Source organism: Centropristis striata, chromosome 20, assembly GCF_030273125.1.
Source record: "Centropristis striata isolate RG_2023a ecotype Rhode Island chromosome 20, C.striata_1.0, whole genome shotgun sequence".
In the NCBI taxonomy this organism is placed as follows: Eukaryota; Metazoa; Chordata; class Actinopteri; order Perciformes; family Serranidae; genus Centropristis; species Centropristis striata.
Genome location: NC_081536.1, coordinates 11,244,896 through 11,265,424, shown reverse-complemented (window position 1 = coordinate 11,265,424; position 20,529 = coordinate 11,244,896). Strand labels below are relative to the sequence as shown.

Genomic DNA, 20,529 nt, shown 5'->3' with positions numbered 1-20,529 from the left:
AGAACGCTGCAAAGTTAGGCTTTTTTTATATTTCATTAAAAAAAATTCAGAGCAGTAAAGCTAAAAGTTGAGGAAAGTTTGAGAAAATGCTGCAATTGTTGTCATCTTGTTGATATCAGTTCAGTTCAGTTTGACTGAATACTTTGTTTGTCAGTCTGTGGGTTTTACTCTCATTGTGGAGAAATAAAAAGACTATTTTTTGACAAAACAATTCTTGATTGAATTGAATTTTGTGGACACAATATGCAGTAAAACAGTTAAATTGCAATATATTGTATCGCTAAACTTACCATATTGCAAAATGCTTAAAATCGCAATAATATCATGACTCTGGTATCGTGATAAAATCATATCATGGGGCCTCTGGTGATTCATCAGCTGTGTGTGCGGGAGAACATATTTCACACATTTACAGGTTTATTGAGAAGCTGTTTGCTCTCTTTGTCTTGCTTTAACTTTCCCTTGTATCTAAAAAAAGAATGGCATTCTCATTAAAGCCACACCTGGAGGAAAGCTTTTGCAGTGAACTAAAACATCTGATCCAAAACTCATACTAAGATCTTAAGCCAAGGATTTCAGAATGATTGCACATGTTTTGATAGGAAGAGAATTAAAGGTTTGGACTATGATATTTTCCTACTGTTGACCTTTTATTAAGCTATTTGTCTTACTGGCTCTTATAATCATCCCAAAGCCCTACTATACTGTGGTGTAGTCTTTCTAACAAATAAGACCATATAATTTAAACCATACCTTTGGCAGATATGTCCTTATCTGCTCCTTCAGATCGTGCGATCATCTCCTCGCCTCGCTGCTTCAGTGTCTCATAAGAGGGCTGCAGTTTCTCCAAATCCACAGAGACGGCTTTATTTTCAGTAATCTGCTCCTTGATCTTGTCCACCTCCACTGAGATTGAGGGAGGCTGCCGCAGGCGTTCAGCGATCCGTTCAAGGGATTCCAGCATCGGGTCGATTTTATCATGGAACTGGTGGAGAACGACGAGGGGAAACATTTCAGTTTGCATTCATACTTTATATAGTAATATCACTAAAGAAAGCTGGGGAAATCTCCTGTAACAGAAACCACTGTATTTATAGCAAGAAACAATCCTATTGGTTAAACTGAAAAATGTGGATTGTTCGATTTATAAAAGTTAACAGACATCAATGTGGGTTCTGGATAGTTGTGATGGACATTTTTACATTTCATTTTCATTGTGATATGTTTGGAAGAGATTGATAAATACAGTTTTGAGGAGATATACACTTTATCTCTCAAGAATAAATCACATTGTCACAATCATTTCATGGAAAGATGTAAAAAATATTTTATTCCAACTTCATGGGAAACCGTGTAATAATAGAAATAATACATGAATGACAACATTCAAATGTAAAAATAATGAATGTTATAGCCCTTATATAAAATGATCACGATAAAAATATTTTTAGATTGAAACATGGTCATCATGTAAGAGCTGTAACTACTAAAGCTGCTTTGTAACAGCTACCTATGGACTATATTTAATATCATAATTATTTATTTTTAAACATAACAAAAATGATCTTAGCATGATTGCCAACATTTAAACATTTCATGCAAACACTGTCAAGATGTGGCCACTTTTTAAACTTTATTATAATATATGAATATATGAACATGTGGTCCTTACCTGGGTGGATTTGGAGATGGCCTCATCCAGAGTAGCAGCTCTCTGCTTGACATCAGCCTTGAGTTTGGTGTAAAGTTGATCTGTAGCTGTGTACTTCTCTCTGATGGGTTCTCCCTCCACTGGGCTGAGTTCAAGCAGCTGCGGCCCCGTCTTATTCATCTTGTCGATGTGAGGCTTGTGTTCGGCAATCAGCTCTCGCATTTGCTGGAAAAGGAAATGAGACATTACGTTTTTCATTGCTTAAACACACAGCATGTCATTTTCTGCTTCTAGGGGTCTTTCAATCAAAACAAAACAAAAATATGGATGTTGACGACGTTGTGAAGTAGCGTGGGAATTTCTGTCTTCATTGTTTAACAATCACCATTAGCAATGAAAATCTATCTTATTAAAATTCTACTCACATTATGTTTATTTATGTTAAGTCAGTTGATGAAATTTCATTCTAATGAAACAGACTAAAGTAGAGTTGCATGGTTTAGGAATAAACCCTGAATTTACTAAATTGAAGGTTGGCCATCAACAGGGAACTTAAATATAGTTGAGGAAAATATATAAATATAAATTTTGCATAATCTTGACTAAAACAATTAAAGCATTTAACTCAACATTCATTTGTTTCGTTTTTGTTGTTCAATGAAAGAATTGATTGTTCAATCAAATAATCAAAACTTGATAAAGTTCTACTGTCATTTTTTAAAATTGTATTATTTTGCAGAGATGTCTGCTTATGACAAAAAAAGGTTTATATTTATGTTTGGATATGATACATGATACATGATGTTAAAATTACCCCCAATTTCCATTTAATTCCCATTAATTCCCATACATTTCCATAATTCCCATTTTTCAATATTTCCAAAACTCCCCAGCTAAACTTCCCATGGAAAGTTTCTGGAATTTACCTGACATTTTCAACCCCCTTTGCAACCTTAGGCACAAGTATCATCAGCTGGATCTTACTTTTAGACAGTTTAATGCAGAAATATTACATTACAGTTAAAATACATTATTTCACTCAACATCTTCTTACCCTGAGTTCTTCTTGCTGCTGCCTGAGCGTTTCGTACTCAATGGATGGCCGCGGCAGCTTGCTGAAGGCGGTCAAGGTTTCCTGAAGCCACGGCCACATCTCCTCATAGGTCTCCCAGAACTGACCGGCCAGAGACTGGGCTCGCTCCAGCTGCAGACACCGCTCTGAGTTCAGCTGACTCACGATGCCGTACTTCTCCAAGAGAGTCTTGGTCCTGGCCTGATGGAAAACCAAGAACATCCTTTAACTCAGATACATATCCTTGATAATGAACTACCCAATTTTAAAATTGGAAACAAATTATTTTTACCTTCAAGATTTCTTTCTCCTCTGGGTTTTTGCTGTTCATTATGGCCTTTCCTGTTTTCACAATATCATCCACGGCATCTTTGTGCCTCATGATGTCCATGGAGAAGATCTGGAAAACCGGTAGAGTGAGTTTGACTGGACCTTACAAAACAAGCCACTATGTTTACTGTACTTTGTTTAAATGGAGGCCTGTGTCTATATCCACACACGCACACAGTATGATAGGCTTACCTTCTGTGCTTGGAGCTGGGCTGTGGTTTGGTCCTGCTCCAGCCTGATCTCACTCATCGACAGCAACTTCCTCTCAGCTTCAGTCAGCCAGGAGAGTTCAGTGTCTGCAGCCTGTTCAAACTGGAAACAGAGAAAAATCATTGACATTTTTTATTGCTGGAAACCTATAACTCCTAATTAAATACGGAAATTAAAGCAGAAGAGGGACGATTAAATGTAGGGGGGGAGGGAGCAGCTGTTTATCAGTTTCTCTCAGCTTACCTGCTGTGACTTGAGAATATCAGCGTTGATCTGGTCGACCTGCTGGGTGACGGTGTCGCAGACAGCTCTGTACCGCTCATTAGCCTCAGTCACCAGCTTGTCTAGACCCTCACGAGTGTGCCAGGGGATCAGATCCAGGAGAGAGCTGCTCAACTCATTCAGCTTGTCTATCGCTGGTTTTTGGTCTTTGCTCTCCTTCAACAAGGCCTGGACAAGATTACATGACACACAGAAAACATAAGCGTAAAGAATGCACAGATGTGCAGCTTACTGAGCGTCAGAAACACTTTATGTTTAAGATTACACGTGTTATTAATTTCTTTCTCAAACTTTGATTGGAGAAACTCTTACCTTCTGTCTGCTTTGTGCATGAATGAGCTGCTCGCCCACTGGCTCCTGATCAGCAAAAGCGCTGACCTCATCCTCTACTTTGTCGAGCCAGGAGCTCAGGTCCTCATGAGTATTCTGCAGCTTGGTCGAAAGACCCAGAACCCGTTCCAAAGTCTTCAAAACGCTGTCACTCATGGAGTTGATCTCAGCATACTTTGTTTTTATTCCGTCCAGTTTGCCTTGGATAACAACCACCTCATCACCTATAAATAGAAAGTAAATTATTATATACGAATTCAAGGAGTGTTGTATTTCTGCTTTAGAGGAGGAAAGTACAGTATGCTGCTCATTGGAAAAACCAAGATGGGAGCAACAGTCAGCGATGTTGAGGCCACACATTTTATTTGATTGCATGTTAAAACTGTTAAAATGATAAGTAAATTGTTTGATTTTAAATACGTTCAGAGTTGGATGAGAAGGTTTCACATATATGAATAGTAAATATATGCTGGAACCAGCAGCTAGTTAGCTTAGCTTAGCATAAAGACAAGAAACAGGGTAAACTAGTCTCGCATTGTCCAGAAGAAACAAAATGGGCAAGGTAACTTTCTTAAGTAGTCATGGTAACAACAAGATTGGTGGTATCTTCTCATCCAACCCTCACTAAGAAAGCAAAATATTTCTTTAAAAGGATATTAAAAATTTGAAGTATCTTTAAACAAACTAGTATTTGGAAAATCCCAGTGCTTTGGAAAAATATTTATAAACAAATTTTATCATTTAGAATTCTGAGAAACACTTCGCCAGCTGTTGACCTTCCCCCTAAAGAAGGCCTTATGATGTGTATTACAGAGACAGAATTGTTTGTTTGTTTCAGCTATTTTAACTGTGAAAGGAAAGTAATAAAGACAGACATGCCTGTTGTTTGCTTCAGGAGCTCCATGCCGTTAGAGATGGCTTGGTCAACATTCTTCTTCCTCAACTCAATATCACTTTGCAGTGCCTAAAATAACAGAAAGCTTAGAAAGTTATTGAGAGGGACAAGAAACTTCACAGTGTAAACAATGCATGAGACGCAAATCACTGAAATCAACTGGAACATGACTGATGCAACTTAAATGAAAGGACAACATAATGCTTGGCCTGAGGAGGAGGAGGAGGAGGAGGAGGGTATACCCGTTGTTCTGCCAGCTGCTTTTCAAGAACATCTACTTTGTAGTCCTCCGTGGACACTTCGCTCAGCCGTGTGTGCACCTCGCTCAGCCAGTTCATTAGGGCCACTTCATCCTCTCCGAACAGCTGGGCATTAGCCAGGGCCTGCTGCAGCATCTCAGCTTTCCTCCTGCATCGCTCCTGCAGCTCTATGTAACTGGCCTGGGTGGCATCCAGTTTGGACTGAACAAACTCCTTTTCATCTGCTGAGCTCACAGTTTTGAGCATCTGACCCAGACTGACGGCCTGTAACAGGTCTTTACTGTGATTCATAATCTCCTCCTCTAAGGCCTGACCACAGGGGATGGGAAACAAACCAAGGAAATGTGACACAAACAGAAAACACACACATAAAACAAGAATATGAAACTGAAATTTAATGAAAAACGGAATGGGAAATAATGAAAAGCGAATACTTAAAGTAACGAGCAAAATAAATGAAACTGAATTCAGCTGGACAGCATGAAAACATATGGTAATGATGTTAGACGATGGATATTACCTTATGCTGAGAGATCTGATCTTCCAGCTTAGACGTCTCTGTGCCGACGGGTTCGGAGTTGGCTAGGTGTTTCTCTGTAGTGGCGAGCCATTCGCTCAGGGGCTCCAGGGTCTCATGGAACTGCTGAGTGACCACTAAGATGCTCTCTAGTTGCTTGTGCCTGACACATTTATGCAGATAGGAACAGCAGTGGATTAGAAGCAAAGTACAGTAATTAATAGAGTGACGGGCAAGTTTACACAACCAAACCTATAAAAAAAAAAGTGTTATTCGAAAATGTTAGCAACATATAAATGGTCGCCAATAAAGTTGGAATATTTTGTTTTCAGACACAATCCTGTTTATTGTGGTTTCATTTTCATTGTGATATGTTTGGAAGAGATTGATTGATAACATTTTGAGAGGATATACACTTTATCCTTCAAGAATAAATCACATGTCACAATCATTTCATGGAAAGAGGTAAAAAAAATATATATTTTATTCCAACTTCATGGGCAACTGTGAAAATAATGTGTTATACCATTTTTCTGAACTTGATCTGAAAGAAAGGTCCGGAAGGTCTCAATCTCTGAACCCATCAGCTATTAGTCTGATAATTATGTAGCTAGCAATTATTCACAAAACAAATATCCGGGTCTCTAGCCAGTTATTGTGTGCAGTTAAATTTACAACTTCATCAATTCTTTTTATAGGTGTTAAAGATCCATTTCGGCAGACATCTCTATAAACAGATACATTAGGATGCAGTTAATGTTTTTCATAAGAAGCTAATAAAAAGCAAAATTGTCTTCAGACATTAGCTGATGGGTTTCCAGGTTGCCCACTGCACATCACTTACAGCAGCCAGTTAGCTTAGCTTAGCACATAGACTAAAAACAGGAGGGAACAGCTAGCCGAGGCTCTGTCCAAAGGTAAAAAATACTCTTAGAAACTTATATCTCCTGCTGGTGCTGGTATTTGTTACCTTTGGATGGAGCCAGGCGAGCTGTTTCTGCTGTTTCCAGGCTTTGTGCTAAAAACCAACTGTCAGCTACCTCTATATTTACCATACAAACATTACAGTGGTATCAATCTTATCATGTAATTCTTGGCAAGAACATTTCAATTTCCTTAACATGTTGAACTATTCCTTTAGGCTTCAGTAGGAGGAAGTTAAAAGGTGAATTTAGCAGTCTGATGTTCTTTGTAAGGTTTGATTTTTCCCAGATCCAAATCCAGGCAAAAACACAAATTCAATTAGGGGAGAAAAAAAATCCCTATGCTTTATATCGTAGGAAAACTTTTCATTATCCACATTAACTCTGAAGCACACTTTATTCATAGTGACGTTTAACAGTGCAGTTGTTTCATACAGACCTGTTCTCAGCCTTCTTGAGCAGAGCGTCCCACCTCTGCCCCAGGCACTCGATCTCTTTTGCAACCTTCTCCTTATCCACAGACTCTGCCAGTTCTGCAACCTTCTCTCCCTCCTTTTTTATCAGCTCCACTGTTGGCTTTCTGTCATCCAGCAGTCTCTGTAAGAGCTGTCAGAGGCAAACAAAGGAGGAGAGTTATTGGGCGCCTTTAACATGCTCAGACCGCGAGCGATGCTTGGTGGTGAAAAACAGTAAATCTAACAAGCACAAATTAAGTGCCCATAAAACTAAAAGCTTTGTGTACCACACTCATCTCTAACAATGGATGTCAATTAAATAAGATGAATGGCAAAGAAATTATGTTTTGTGGATTTTTCTAGTGTTGAAGTGGTAGGATTAAAATAGAACCGTCAGCGTGTTTTCATGTGTTTTGCGCCATGTGACCATGCCGGCTTACTTTCTGCTCTTGAATCTGTGCTTTGACCACTTTGAACTCTGCAGATGGAGGTTTTTGATTGGCCATGAGCTCCTCTGTGTCGGTCAGCCAGCTGAGCAGGGACTCCAGAGCATCCTGGAACCTCCCACAATGCAACAGGGCTTCGTGCAGCTGGGCTGAACGCTCAGCAATCTGCAGACCACATGGCAAATATAGATGTCAACCTGTTTCAAAGCCAACTTAAAACTGCTGCACCCAGGATAACAGTATAACAAATAGTAAGAATGGATGACTCATTACACTAACAATTTCTCTTTCACTAATGACCACTATTCAAAGATCCACCAGTCTGACTGGTTGTATAAAACAAATAACCTTTTTATTGAGTGTATTCCACTTTGTATTGACTTCCTCCAAGTCGTCCTCCAGTTTCTTGGTGCTGGTGCCTTTTGCAGCATTTTGGATCAGTCCCTGGCCAAGAGAGCTGATGTCTTGAAGCTGCGTCTGCAACGGATCAATGTCCTCTTTCTGGAAAGCCTAAAGACAAATGGAACAAATCAGACTAAATATCTTATAAGTGTTCAAATTACAATGTCATCAGTCTTATTTGTAGGTTCATTAAACCAACTGGATTACTGTTCCAATTGTAAATACCAGAAATTTCATGATGCATTTCATGTGTTTTATTGGATTTTTTTTTCGGAACTAGACCAAATTAAGTATCTGATTCATTCTGAAGTTTTCCCCCTTTTACTGTGAAATGAATTACAACATCACACTCTGTTATGACTTGTCTTATAAAAAATACTCTTATGTTACTGAGCTTTACACAAATCTGTTTTCTGAAATATGTCACAGGTAACATTAAAAATCCTTAAATCCTCCAAAGGATAACACTATAGACTCATAGAAATGTACTCAAATAAGCACATATGTCTTGAGTAGTTCAATCTGATGTATACTGGCTCTGTGTATTGGTTTTCTCAGAAATTGGCAGAGCAACCCTTAACACTGTAATCTAATAACCGACGGAAATGTGATATTTGGATTAAACTCCTTAGAACTGGTTTGTTTTATGCCTGTGTCCGTTGTTGTTTATTCTAAAATTCAATAAAAAGAAGATAAAAAAATCAGATGATTTCTATTTCAATTTTAGAAAAACAAAAGGTCAAAATGATGCCATGTAGTTCTGCAAAATCCAGAGTCTGCCACGACATCAGCTCAGGTTTGGTGTTAAAAAATCCAGCTGACATAAACAACTCTCAAACCAGTCAGAGCTAACAATTAAAGCACAGCTGTGAACAATCACACAAACACACTTCAAGGTCGAGTTTGTGAGTAAAACCTATTTCACTCATCATGTAATCAGGTATAAGAAAAACACCAAGACAGCAACATGGAAAAACTCATCTAAAGAGGCGAATGATCTAGTGAAACATGCTGTAACTCTGAGGCTATTTTTGGGCACCTGTGGGGAGAAATAACCCATGGGGTCCATTTCAGGACATGCAGCGATGGCAGTCAGTAAGGCCTCTATCTCCTGCTCTCCTACGTTCTGGAATGTCTGTAAACTTTTAGGCAGACAGGCCTCCACTGATTGCAGAAACTCCTCCAGATCCTCCATGCTGTACTTGGACGCTCCTTGTTGCACAGCACATGGTTTTGTTAGCTGGCAGCTCTCTATGGGAATAGTTGCAGAGTTTCCGTACGTCTCAGGCTGTGTCACCACCACACTGACCAGATCGCAGTCGTCCTGACATGACACGTCCTCTAACAGCTCAGCAGTGGACAGCTCATCATAGTCTGTTAAAGTCCTAGAACGCCATCCAGAGCTTTCGTTTTGAGTCCTGGAGGCGGACCCTGAGGATAACCTCCCTGTGGAGTATTTGTACTCCCCGTTGCTGAGGGTATCCTTCTCATTTAGATCCACCACACCTGATTCTGTCTGTCGCAGCCCCTGGACCAAGCTGCTGCTGTGGTAAAGAGACCGATTGTCCCTCGCAGGTGTGAAAGGGAACTCCTCCTGCCCTGAGCTGAGCGATCGCCCAGTTCTCAGGGAGCCGGACATGTGCATTGCCTCCGAAGACGAGAGGCTTCTGGTACCGGGGCCTGCTCTTTTGTGGGATCTGTGAGCATGTCGCTCCCTCTCTACAGTAGGACTATACAGACCAGAGTCCTCTTCAGATGTCAGTGAGCTGGTCATACTCTGCCCTCTCCTGCCGTTGATCAACCCCGGCCGCTCAGCACTCCCAGAGCACAAGGTCCCACTGCGACTCGCATACTCGCCCAAGTTAGTTGGAGCAAAAGTCCTCCACGAGCGTCGATGATGTGGATGATCCTTCTTCTCTCCTCCCTGCAAACGTGACTTAGGCAGCACTGTGTCAGTCACCCTGACTACGTGCCCGTTGAGCTTGAGCCCATCAAAGACCACGCGTTCGTCCAGCATGGCAGGTTTGCGGGTTCGGAGCTCAAACGAACTGGAAGCAGAGAGAGCTCCGTTTCCACACAGGCTGCTGAGGTCTAATGTGCGGTGAGTGTATGGTAGGGTGCCTGTGAAGTGACGGGAAGAAAGGCTCCCTTTAGAGCCCGAGTCTATCTGCTCATTGAGCCGGACGGTGTCATAAATGGACCTCTGGGGCACATAGCAGTCATCAATGTTCAGGTCCTCCTCCTCCCCCTTCCCCACACAGGAAGGGTTTTGTCTGAGGCAATCTGGTCTGCTCAGCGGTTTGCCCATACTAAAACAATTGTCACTACTCACCACAAAGAAAAGATTAAGGATGTAGAGAAATCCTTTGAGGTATATGTTGCTTTAGTGCACTACGATTAATTTAAAATATCAAGAACAATGTTTACATGAAAAACAGCTTAGTGCAAAATTATCATTTTTACTTCTCTCTTAAAGGAAGAGTTACAAATAAATACTACATGCTTCTACTTTTGTTTCGTTTAAACAATTATAGCACAATCAAGTGAATCTAGGTTAAAAAATAAAGGCTTTAGAGATACAATTATGTCAATAAGCATCCCAACTGTGTAGTAGCTTCATACTCCGTAAAAATAATGAAAATCCAGTCTTTCAATCCAGTCACCTATCCCAAAAATAATCCTCCAGGCTCTTCTCTGTGCATTGCCAAAACTTAATCACTATTCGTCTGGTCCAAAGTGCTTCTTTTCCCCTGAAATCCTCGCAGCATCCATGCAAGGAAAATCTTCAGTGCAAAGTGAAAATATCCACAGGCAAATCCAGCAGGCTCTACCAAAAACTGAGGGCAGTTCTGAGGAGAGCTGGTACTCCTGGATAAACAAAAAAAGCCTGCCCTTTCTCTCTCATCGCTCCCTCGCAATGACAGACACCCTCCTGGCAGAAGGTTTCATGCCCCGCCCCCGCTCATTATTCAGACAACATCTGCCACAACTCCATTTGTGCTGAGAGCCGCTCCGGCACATGTTGATTGGTGGACACATGACCCTTTTTTTTCCTCCATTCTAATTCACCCTTATGTCAGCATGGCCCATATGACTCCACTTCTAAGTCATCTTCTGCATCCTGACACGATCACTCACATTTCTTCTTCTTCTTTTTTTCTTTCAGTGACTGAGGGAATAGGGAGGGGAAGCGATACGCACTAGCTTTTCTACTCCACAAAAAAAAAAAAAAAAAAAAAACCTAGACCAGCAGGCAGCAGCAGCTCCCACTCTGATGACATCACACCATGCTGAAATAGATACACATTTTCCCTTTTTTCTCTCTCTTTGCCCTCTGTTTTCTTTTTGTGGACGGTTGCTGTGGACCCTGCAGATATTCTTAATTACTGTGGAATGCTGAGGGAGGCACAGGTCCCAGGTAATTTAACACCGATGGCTCTGCCAAGTGCATGAAGGCGCTTTTTATGTCCAGTGACCGGGGTAGGAGAAGAAAGGAGAATAGGGGAGATAATGAAAGGAATTTATTTTTGTTTCCTGGATTGTCTACACCACAGCAGCTCGGTAAGGAGCTGAACAATCCCAACTTCTTTGTCCGAATCTGCACGCATGAGAGGAGACGGAAAGAGGATGCTGGCAGAGATAAATAAGCAGCTGGTGGGATTTTAAAAAGGGATGTTCAGCACTTGAAACCTGCATTTATTTCTAAATATTCAGGCTTTTGAATGTATGAATACAAAATACACCTCTAGTAATTTTCCTGGCTGCTGCAGGTCCCTTTGTTCCAACTGTCCCATATTTCATCTATTCTTTGTGAACTTTACAGAAATTGAATGCCGCATTTCATTTAAGCTCTGCACACAAAAACACAATAGCAACTAAGACCTGAGTCACACAGGGCGTGAAACCACACGTGGAAGATACCTGAGCATGATCAGATCCCATAAGTGATACATAATAGTTTATTTAAATCAGATATTTTGTCTGCTTTTTTGCTTTGTTTTGAGCTGTAACTCTTAATAAAATGAAGCTAAAATAAAATAAACTTTGAGGAGTGCTTATATAAAAGCTGACACTAATGTTCATAATCCATTACTGTGCCATTTATTTTCTTTATTAATTATTAAGTTGTTTTATAAAAAAAAAACAAGTCTTAAAATAGTGTACCACCATAAAAAAACTATGAAAACGAGCAAATATACTCTTTCAACAATTATGGCCTAAATTACTTACTGGTTAATATATTTGTCGTCACTTTATTTTGTGACAGGTGAGCAGATAATTGTTTTATTTGTTTGTGTTATTTTGTGACTTTGTTTGGATCCAAACTAACCCTTTAACAGAAGTCGATGGTCTACCGCTGCCTTGACCTCGTTTGTGTTGTTTTGTGACTTTGGTGTTTTTAAGGGTTAGTTCAAATTCACCAAAGTCACACAATAACACAAACAAACTAACCAACTTAGGCAGCGGTAGACCAGAAACTCTCAGGTTCTGTGAGCTAAAATTACTGTTTTTACCAATGGAGTCTGGTGGCTTTGAAGAGAGCATTGATAAAAGCTTAAAATTCCCCTGTGTAAACTTAAACTACGCTGTGTGGCAGTCGGGTAAAGGGGTGAAAAGTACACCTTAACTGTTATTGATTTTTTTTGAGGTGGCTAAAATCCATTAGCTGCTGTCCCTGTCCTCAGCAGTACATTGCTTAGCTTCTGTGCTGCTACTCCTGTCTGCTTTTCCAAACCAGGGTGTGCAGACTGCCATCTACTGTAGGTAATGCACTGTTTATGGATAAGTACCTCATACAACCCCACTTCAAAAAATCCAAACCGTCCCTTTAAGATTGATTCTGTTGCTACCCAGCAAACAAAGCAGGCAAACTCTTTTGTATTTATTATAAAAGAGGGAAAGTTAGCTGATTAACCGAGGAGCCCGAGGTCTAAAACAACATTCAACAGCTTATAAATGGGTTTCCATGTCATGTTACAAATGTGCTGTGGGAGTGTACAGAGTATTGTCTTTAGGTTCAGCTCAGGTCTGCTTTAACACTTAAGATGTGTTGAAAACAAAGACTAGAAACATTTGATGAATAGAAAACTCAACACAATCGCATTATAGCAAAACAATGTGTACTCGATGTGCTTTACGGTAACTGTCCCACTCAAGTTTCATGTTTCAGTGTTTCATTGCTATGTGGCAGTGAGTCAGCAACACTACACGGTCACTGTGACACTTTTTTACCCTCCACTTCAATAAGCCTGGTAGCTGCAGTATGATTCAGATGGCAGAAACTCCTTCCAGAATTTGTAAGAGACACTGATGTAATGTCTGAGGGAAAAGACACCCACGCCAACCCCCAGTGGTGTTGAGTCACTCATTCTATCCTTTAAGGTACACATAAAGATATACATACACCAGTCTCCTGCAGCTGAGCTCCTGGTACTCTCATGTGAGAAAACAAGAGTAAACACATGAAGTCAGGCATGTCTCTTTCAGAACTTGACCTAAAATGGTAACAGCACATGAAAGAGATGAATCCGACCGCTGTCTTTCTCTGTTTATTTCTTTCTCAGCAGCTGCCAATAAAGCCCACTTACCTACAGAAACAAGAACCACTGAACATAAATCAGAATATGACACAATCATCTCATGTTTTCATGCTGCAGCTAAATAAAGAAACAACTCAAGTTCCGATACTGCTTTTGGCAGTTCACCTCCCGATGCTAAAGAGTACAAAGGGGGTTTTCCAGCAGCAGCTGAGGCCGAACATGCCCTCTCAACCCAGACTGATGATGGGACAAAGAGGGGGTGAAAACAAGCACCATGACAACGCTGCTTTGAATTAATCACTTCTTTAATAGTTGCGCTGCAAAACACACAACAACCTGGCAACCCCCTACACTCTCTACCCCTGTGGGTTTTTTATTAATTCATTCAATTTAATTCTTTTTTTCGCATTAATTATAACACATTATTTATTATGATATATATGTATTTTTTTAATTATTATTTATTACTACAAAGAAAATATTAAGGATGTAGAGAAATCCTTTGGGGTACAGCTGAGAGCAACATTATCATTTTTACTTCTCTTTTAAATGAAAAGTTACAAATAAATACCAAACATTTCCACTTATTTTTCAAAATAAAATGTACAATTGTGCGAAGGGATTTTTTTCTTTTTTAAAAACACAGACACAATTGAGTTTATCACATTAATTATAACATTTTATCACATTAATTATAACATTTTAATTATTTTATTATATTATATTTATTTTTCATTAATTACTATTTATTTTTTTATGTTACAGGCCTGAGTTTGATAAACCATAGCTTAATAGTAAACAGATGAACATTACTGAAAAATAATTTAAAATATCAATTAAAAAAATGTAATTAAAAAACATATACCATATAAAATAAAATAAGAGACAAACAAACAAACAAACAAACAAAAGAAAACAGGGGTGGGGGCTTTGATAATGCCTTTACACCCCAGTGGTATTTTAATCCATGTACCTCAACTGGAGGTTTGGTTGCAGCCCTGCTGTGTGGGTACAGCACCCCCACACAAAAAATCCCTTGACCTATATCTTAGGACAGATCTGTGTCGCCTGCCTATACACAGCTGTTTACATCACTGCATTGTAATACTATCTAATACTATAAATGAAGAAGTGTTTCCTCATTTCACCCCTAAATATAGGTTAATCCTCTTTTGGAAACCTCCACAGGAATTTACAGGCTTTTAAAATATTTTGCATCCGTCTGTAAATCTTACTAATGGCTACCTTTTGTTTTATCCCTCACTCCATGATTTTATTGACAATATGGAGAGTCAGGGAATTAAAAAAAAACAGATTATTGGGACAATTGGGAAGCTGTCTGATATGTTTGTAGTATTGCATATGTGATTACATTTAAATTGTAAATCAAAACAGTTGTAATACTATACACAAATATACAGTATTAAATACTATAAGGATTTAAAGACATTATAATGGCCACTAACTGGTGTCTATGTCAAGATGGTCAAATTAACACCAGGCTACTCTAAGCTAAGAGCCGGACATTAAGACAGAGGGGGAAGGTTTAGACGTAAAAGAACAACAATATCAATGTTAAAGATCAGGGTCCAGGCCCAGCTTCATTATTGGGACCATTGAATCAAGTGACGCCCTGCTGGTGACCACCTGGCTGTGACGGTCCATCCCTCCTGCACCATCATTGCATATGGGCCATGGCTCTTTTGTTAACACCAGATGCCCTTAATGAACCGGCAGTCCCCAGAGGATTCCGTGTATATAGCAAGTGTGCTGAGTAAAGGGCCTGTCAGTAATCTGTCCCAGTGCAGGGTTTTATGGATAGACAGCATTTAAGATTTTTCAGATAAATGTGAAACCCAGGAGATAATATGGTGTGTAGAAGAGATTAATTCATTGTAACAATAAGAATAGCATTTGTCAGTAACTGCCTGTTTGAATATCAAAGGGGACATTTGTCACAGTGCTCAAAATTTTTGGATTAAAAGAAAAAAAAGATTCTAGATGCCCTTATGAAAAACATATACTTGAATGAACCTTGAACCTTATCTATGAATTTGCCCTGCTATTATCCTTTCTAACCCCAAATGTCTGCAATTATTTTAAATCTCTCTTTGAATCAATAGATGTAATTCCTTTTTTACCTAAATTAACTGAAGATGAAGCTACCATTCGATCCAAACAGAACGATTCTGCAACTATTTTGATAGTGGATTATTATATTTTAGTATATTTTAAGTAAAACCCCAAAACATTGTCTTTTTTTAGCTTCCTTATTGTGAACATTTGGTGCTTGTCCCTGTCCAAATAATATAGTAAATTGAATATTTTGTGGTTTTTGAAAAAAACACTCTGTATAAAAGAGGTGGACATAGCATACCCTGCTATAGTCTCTATTTTGCTCGAAATGGGGCCAAAATAAAAAATAAAAAACCCAACATCATGCTGTATTGAAAAATAATTGAAACTAGTGATTAAAACTGTAAACTTGTTAGAAAAATGTTTACTTAGGTACTAAGTGAGAAATAGGGTCATTTCCTCATAGACTTCTATGCAATCAGAATTATTTTTGCAACCAGTGTAGTCGACCCCTGCTGGCCTTGAGAAGGAATGTAGGTTTGGAGCACATGCACATTAACTTTACTTTTTAAACAAGGAGGTTTCCATTTTGACAAAACAAGATATGTGATGACATCACTTTGGGCCTTAGCACATTGTGATGTGATGTGAGGCAATTAACTTCTCAGCAATTATTAGTTGCGGCCCTAATCTATACACAAACAAGGATAACTGCAGCTGGTATATCATAAATATTCCATCCTCCAACTCAATCAGCTATTATTGTTTAACCAATTGGAGTCAATGAAATTCCATATTTAAGCCTAAACCACAAAATAAATGTAAAATTGGGGACGCCATACCTTAAAGGCCTCCAGCTGGTGGTTGATGACATCTGTCTCCATGCCGACGGCCTCCTGCGACGCCTCCTTGTCCACAGCTCTGCAGAGTTTATTTTCCGCCTGATGGAGTTTATCGTACAACTCCTCCAGTTTGGTGAGCGTGCTCTGCACCTGCACCTCTCTGCCTTTCGCCCTGTCCAACAGTTTCCCACACTGCTTGCTCAGAGCGTCCAGATCTCTCTTCAGGCCTAACAGGTCAGGGGAGGTTTCAGTCTCAAGCATCTTCTTACAGCTGTCTCTAGCATTGGCCGTGTTGGCCATCAGTTCTTGCAGCTTCGCCACAAAGCTCTGAATGCTGTCCTGCTGTTCTTTAAGAGTGGCCAAGTCCAGATCAACAGGAGCCATGCTGTCCAGTTCGTCGTCCAGGTCTGTGAAGCGGGTGTACATCTCACGGATGCGGTTTTGGAACTGCCCGATACCCTGCAGTTTACCCTCCAGGACTTGGCACGTCTCGTCCAGTTTCTTGTTAAGGGTGCTGTAGTCTTTTTCCATGCTATCAGCCTGCAGTAAGAGGTCTGTCACTCCATCAGCATCTGGGACATCAACCACAAGGTCCTTGGCCAAGGTCTTCAGGTGCTCAACCTGGTTCTGCACTCCCTCTAAACTCTTATGTTGGGCTTTCATGTTGGTCAGGTTCTTGTTGCTGTGTGCCTGCACTCCCTGTGATTCATAGGTATCCACCTGCTTCTTAGCCCCCTCAAGCTGACCCTTCGCCTCTTTATAGGCATCATTAAACTCCTTAACTGTGTGTGAGATCTTCTCCAAGGACTCCCTTTTGCTCTGCAGACTTTCCACAACATTGTCCACTCTTCTGCCAATGCTAGCCTTCTCCTCTTTGATTGCTTCGGTGTCTGTGTTGGCCACCTCAAGAACGCTGTCTGCAGCCGCGTTGAGCTGCTCCACCATCCCTCTGTGCTTGTCCACATCCTTCTGGAGAGCTTTCACCTGAGATATTGAGCTTTCCACAGCAACCGGATCAACGGTGAGTTTGACCCGGCCTTCGCTCGCTTCGCACTCTTGAATCCAGGAGCTGAGCTTTTCTGCATGCTCCTGATACTTCAGAGATTTCTGCAGAGCACTCTGGAGTTTGTCAGCTTGTTCTGCAGAGCTCTTCTTCACCTCGTCCCAGTTGGAAGAGAGTGTAGAAAGCTGCCCTTGTAGAGCCAACTTTTCTGCACCGTCAGTGTTCTGCAGAAGCATTTCCCCTTCCCCAGTGATTGTGTTATAAGCTTCTTCGTGTTCACTGAGAGCCTTCTGGAGTTTACTGTGCTCCTCCAGGGTTTGTTGCAGCACATCCACTTTGGCAGAGATGGGCTGGAGCTTAGACTGGTCCTGGAGCTTCTCACCCAGCCACGACTGGAAGTCCTTGGAGGTCTGATGGAACTGCTGAGAGCTGGCAAAGGTTGAGTTGAGCTGCTCGATACGTTTTGCTGCAACAGAAAAATGTGGCAATTAGTGAATTAACCCTAGCAAGGAATGTTTCACCATTTTTCATCATAGAATGTAAAAAAAAAAAAGAAATTCTTTTCAGATTGTCACATTTCTGATGGGCCTTGAGTTAATCATGTGTGACCAACAATTTAATCAGGAAAGAAACCAAATTTAAGCTTGAATTTGTGATATTTAATCAAAATCACTTTATTGACATTAAAATTTTGCCAAAAATAAAACGATCCTGTAAAAAAACAATAAATTCTGCGAACATTATTGCAAATGGAAAGCCATGAATGACTCAGCTGAGACAATCACATAACAAAAATACTGTGAAACTAAACTGCAGGCTGTTTACACAGAGCAGAGAGGAGAAGAGAAGTTGTAAAAATGTAAATAGTTTAGGCATTATAACTGTGTTAAAGTGCAAAAAAAAAGTACATTTTTGAGTTCTTCCTACTTGCTGATTGTTTCAAGGCCACAGTAAGTGAAATGACAGGAGGGAAAAATCGTCCAAGAGTCAAAGGAACACCTCTTGAAACCAAAAGGTAGGGAATATTGTTGCACATGACTTTTCGTTTTACATTTCTGATATAGTTTAGTGGGCAGTCTCAGTTAACAAGACACCAAATAAAAAGCCTGTCGGAAAGTTGTTGTCATGGAATAAATATATTTTAGTGTGACTCAACATAAACAGAATGGCTCTTTCTTTCCAAACATTACAACAGCACATTATTAGGTTAAGTTAAAAGGCCAACCTGCTTTCTCTTCCAGCTGTTTGAAAGGCTTGCTGACACTCTCCAGCTGCCTGGCCAAGTCTGCTTTGAGATAGTCTTCGGTCACCATCGCTGTGAGCTCTGCGTTGATGGCCTCCGCCTCCTTCAGCTTCTTCCTCTCCTCTCTCAGTTGCCCTGAGATGTTCTGCACATCCTCCAGCTGCTTCTTCACAGCGTCGGGCTGGGTGCTATGGCCCTGATGGTTGGTGAGCTGGTTCTCCAGCTGAGTGGCGGTCTGACTGATGCTCCTCAGTAACTCCTGAAACGTCCCCGTCTTCACCACGGCCTGGTCGATGAGGCCGTCTCGCTGGTCCAGCTGTCCTGTGAGGCCTTGCCACTTCTGGGTGACACCAGCGAGCTGCTCTCTCACCAGCTTCCCACTTGAGGGGTCCTGGTTGTCTGAAGAGCTCAGGATGGCGGAGGCAGCTTCCTCCAGTTTCTCATATTGAGGTTTGCGGCTCTTAAATTCATTTTGGAGGATCTGGAGGGAAAAAATCAGCCAGGTTGAACAATCAGAAATCTACATGACATTTTGGTCTTTAACGTCTCAGTGAATTCAGTTATTCCCAACAACATGCATGATGCTTTACCTGAACTTGTTGCTTCTGCATTTTTAGCATGTTGGGATCAATGGAGAGAGGTCCGAGGACACTCATCATCAGCTCCTTCTCTGAAAGCCACTGACCGAGCTGCAGCTCATTTGTTTGGAAGATGTCCAGGTTCTTGTTAGACTGCTCCAGGTGCTGCTTCCTCTCCTCTACGGAGCCGCTGATATCGGCCCAAGCAGCATCTGAGCAGGAGGGCAGAACAGTCGCACCAGTCAGCATTAGTCAGCATAACACTACCATTTTTATCCACTGTCCTACTGTTCTCTGGCTGTGCAGAACTTGGCGCTACAAATGTGTTAATTTAACCGCTGCGGCAGAGAGCAGGTACTGAGACACAGAAGACTGGATGAACTGTGTAGTGGTATAGGTGGCCTAACATTTCATATGGTTAAATCTACTCAGAAGCCAGTGCCATAATGAGATACATTTTTCGCCAGCGGGATTCAGCAGACCTCTGACAGTTTCAGTGACATAAATTACCCAGGGCCATCTGGAAACAACACCTTGGTGCATACCTATTTCTGACAGCATCTGCTTCCATTTTGCTGCCTCGGGGGAGTTTGGATGAGCCTTAATCAAGTTCAGGAGCTTCTCTCTGAGCTTCTGGAGCTGTTCCTGCTTTTGCTTCATGTCATCCTCAAATGTCTGATAGAACACATAAAAATTATGATTGTTGAGTCTTGTGATCTCAATCACAGCAGAGAAAACCAAAGTCAAGTGACGACTGTGTGCAGTTACAGAACATAAATAGCAAAACTTGTGTACCTTCTGCTGTTCAAGCTGTGTTTTCACTGAATCTTTCTCTGTGGCTGCGTTGTTCCAGGATGCCGCCGTCTTTTTCATGTCCTTCAGCCATGTCATCATGTTGTCTGTCTCCTTTTGGGCGTCTTTGACGTCCTGCACCGAACTACTCAGCTCTGATGCTCGACTCTTCAGCGTTTGCCCGAGGCTCGTGTAGCCCTCGTTAACAAACGACATGTTCTGCTGAATTACCATCAGCTCTGAGGACATCAAAAATAACTCAATAAGTTTCCGCACATTATAGTCAGTGTCAACATGAGGTTATGATAACAGTTTGGCACCGTCAATAAATTAGCCTTATGGTGCAGTATGTTCAGAACATGAGTGAGGAAAGTAAAACCCCAATCCTGCAAAGGGAATTCATGCATTTTTGGAAATTCTCTGCTTTTATCATCGTAAATTAATAAGTCAATAAAAAAATGAACCACTCATATGGACAGATTTGTTCTAAACTTGTGAGTACTTGTGATCATAACTAAATCTGCCATGCTTTCATCTGCTGATTTTTGACGGAAGGATTTAAAGTTTTGCAATGTGACGTTGACGTTATTTTTAATCGTACAATGATATTCTTGTCAATAGAACTTGACCAAAAATGGAGCGTTACTTGGAACCAAATGAATAGGAAGCATCCATCAGTTTG

At 40.7% G+C, this 20,529-nt stretch overlaps 1 protein-coding gene across 5 annotated transcripts in view; it reads right to left on the bottom strand.

Annotated features, from left to right (window-relative positions):
• The window catches only part of dst (dystonin), a 136,770-nt gene that overhangs the window by 25,482 nt on the left and 90,759 nt on the right, over nucleotides 1-20,529 (bottom strand). For 4 of the 5 annotated variants that reach the window (XM_059359820.1, XM_059359816.1, XM_059359817.1 and 1 more), the window contains 18 exons: nucleotides 19,851-20,086; nucleotides 19,601-19,730; nucleotides 19,068-19,267; nucleotides 18,460-18,958; nucleotides 16,232-17,700; nucleotides 7,720-7,881; nucleotides 7,366-7,536; nucleotides 6,910-7,076; nucleotides 5,551-5,710; nucleotides 5,013-5,339; nucleotides 4,755-4,839; nucleotides 3,858-4,099; nucleotides 3,507-3,713; nucleotides 3,246-3,365; nucleotides 3,016-3,123; nucleotides 2,706-2,924; nucleotides 1,673-1,876; nucleotides 754-985 (listed from right to left, as the gene is read on the bottom strand). In XM_059359820.1, the coding sequence (XP_059215803.1) occupies nucleotides 754-985; nucleotides 1,673-1,876; nucleotides 2,706-2,924; nucleotides 3,016-3,123; nucleotides 3,246-3,365; nucleotides 3,507-3,713; nucleotides 3,858-4,099; nucleotides 4,755-4,839; nucleotides 5,013-5,339; nucleotides 5,551-5,710; nucleotides 6,910-7,076; nucleotides 7,366-7,536; nucleotides 7,720-7,881; nucleotides 16,232-17,700; nucleotides 18,460-18,958; nucleotides 19,068-19,267; nucleotides 19,601-19,730; nucleotides 19,851-20,086 (4,938 nt within the window). The remainder of the gene's footprint in view (nucleotides 1-753; nucleotides 986-1,672; nucleotides 1,877-2,705; nucleotides 2,925-3,015; nucleotides 3,124-3,245; nucleotides 3,366-3,506; nucleotides 3,714-3,857; nucleotides 4,100-4,754; nucleotides 4,840-5,012; nucleotides 5,340-5,550; nucleotides 5,711-6,909; nucleotides 7,077-7,365; nucleotides 7,537-7,719; nucleotides 7,882-16,231; nucleotides 17,701-18,459; nucleotides 18,959-19,067; nucleotides 19,268-19,600; nucleotides 19,731-19,850; nucleotides 20,087-20,529) is intronic. The other variant, XM_059359818.1, reaches the window with a different exon arrangement.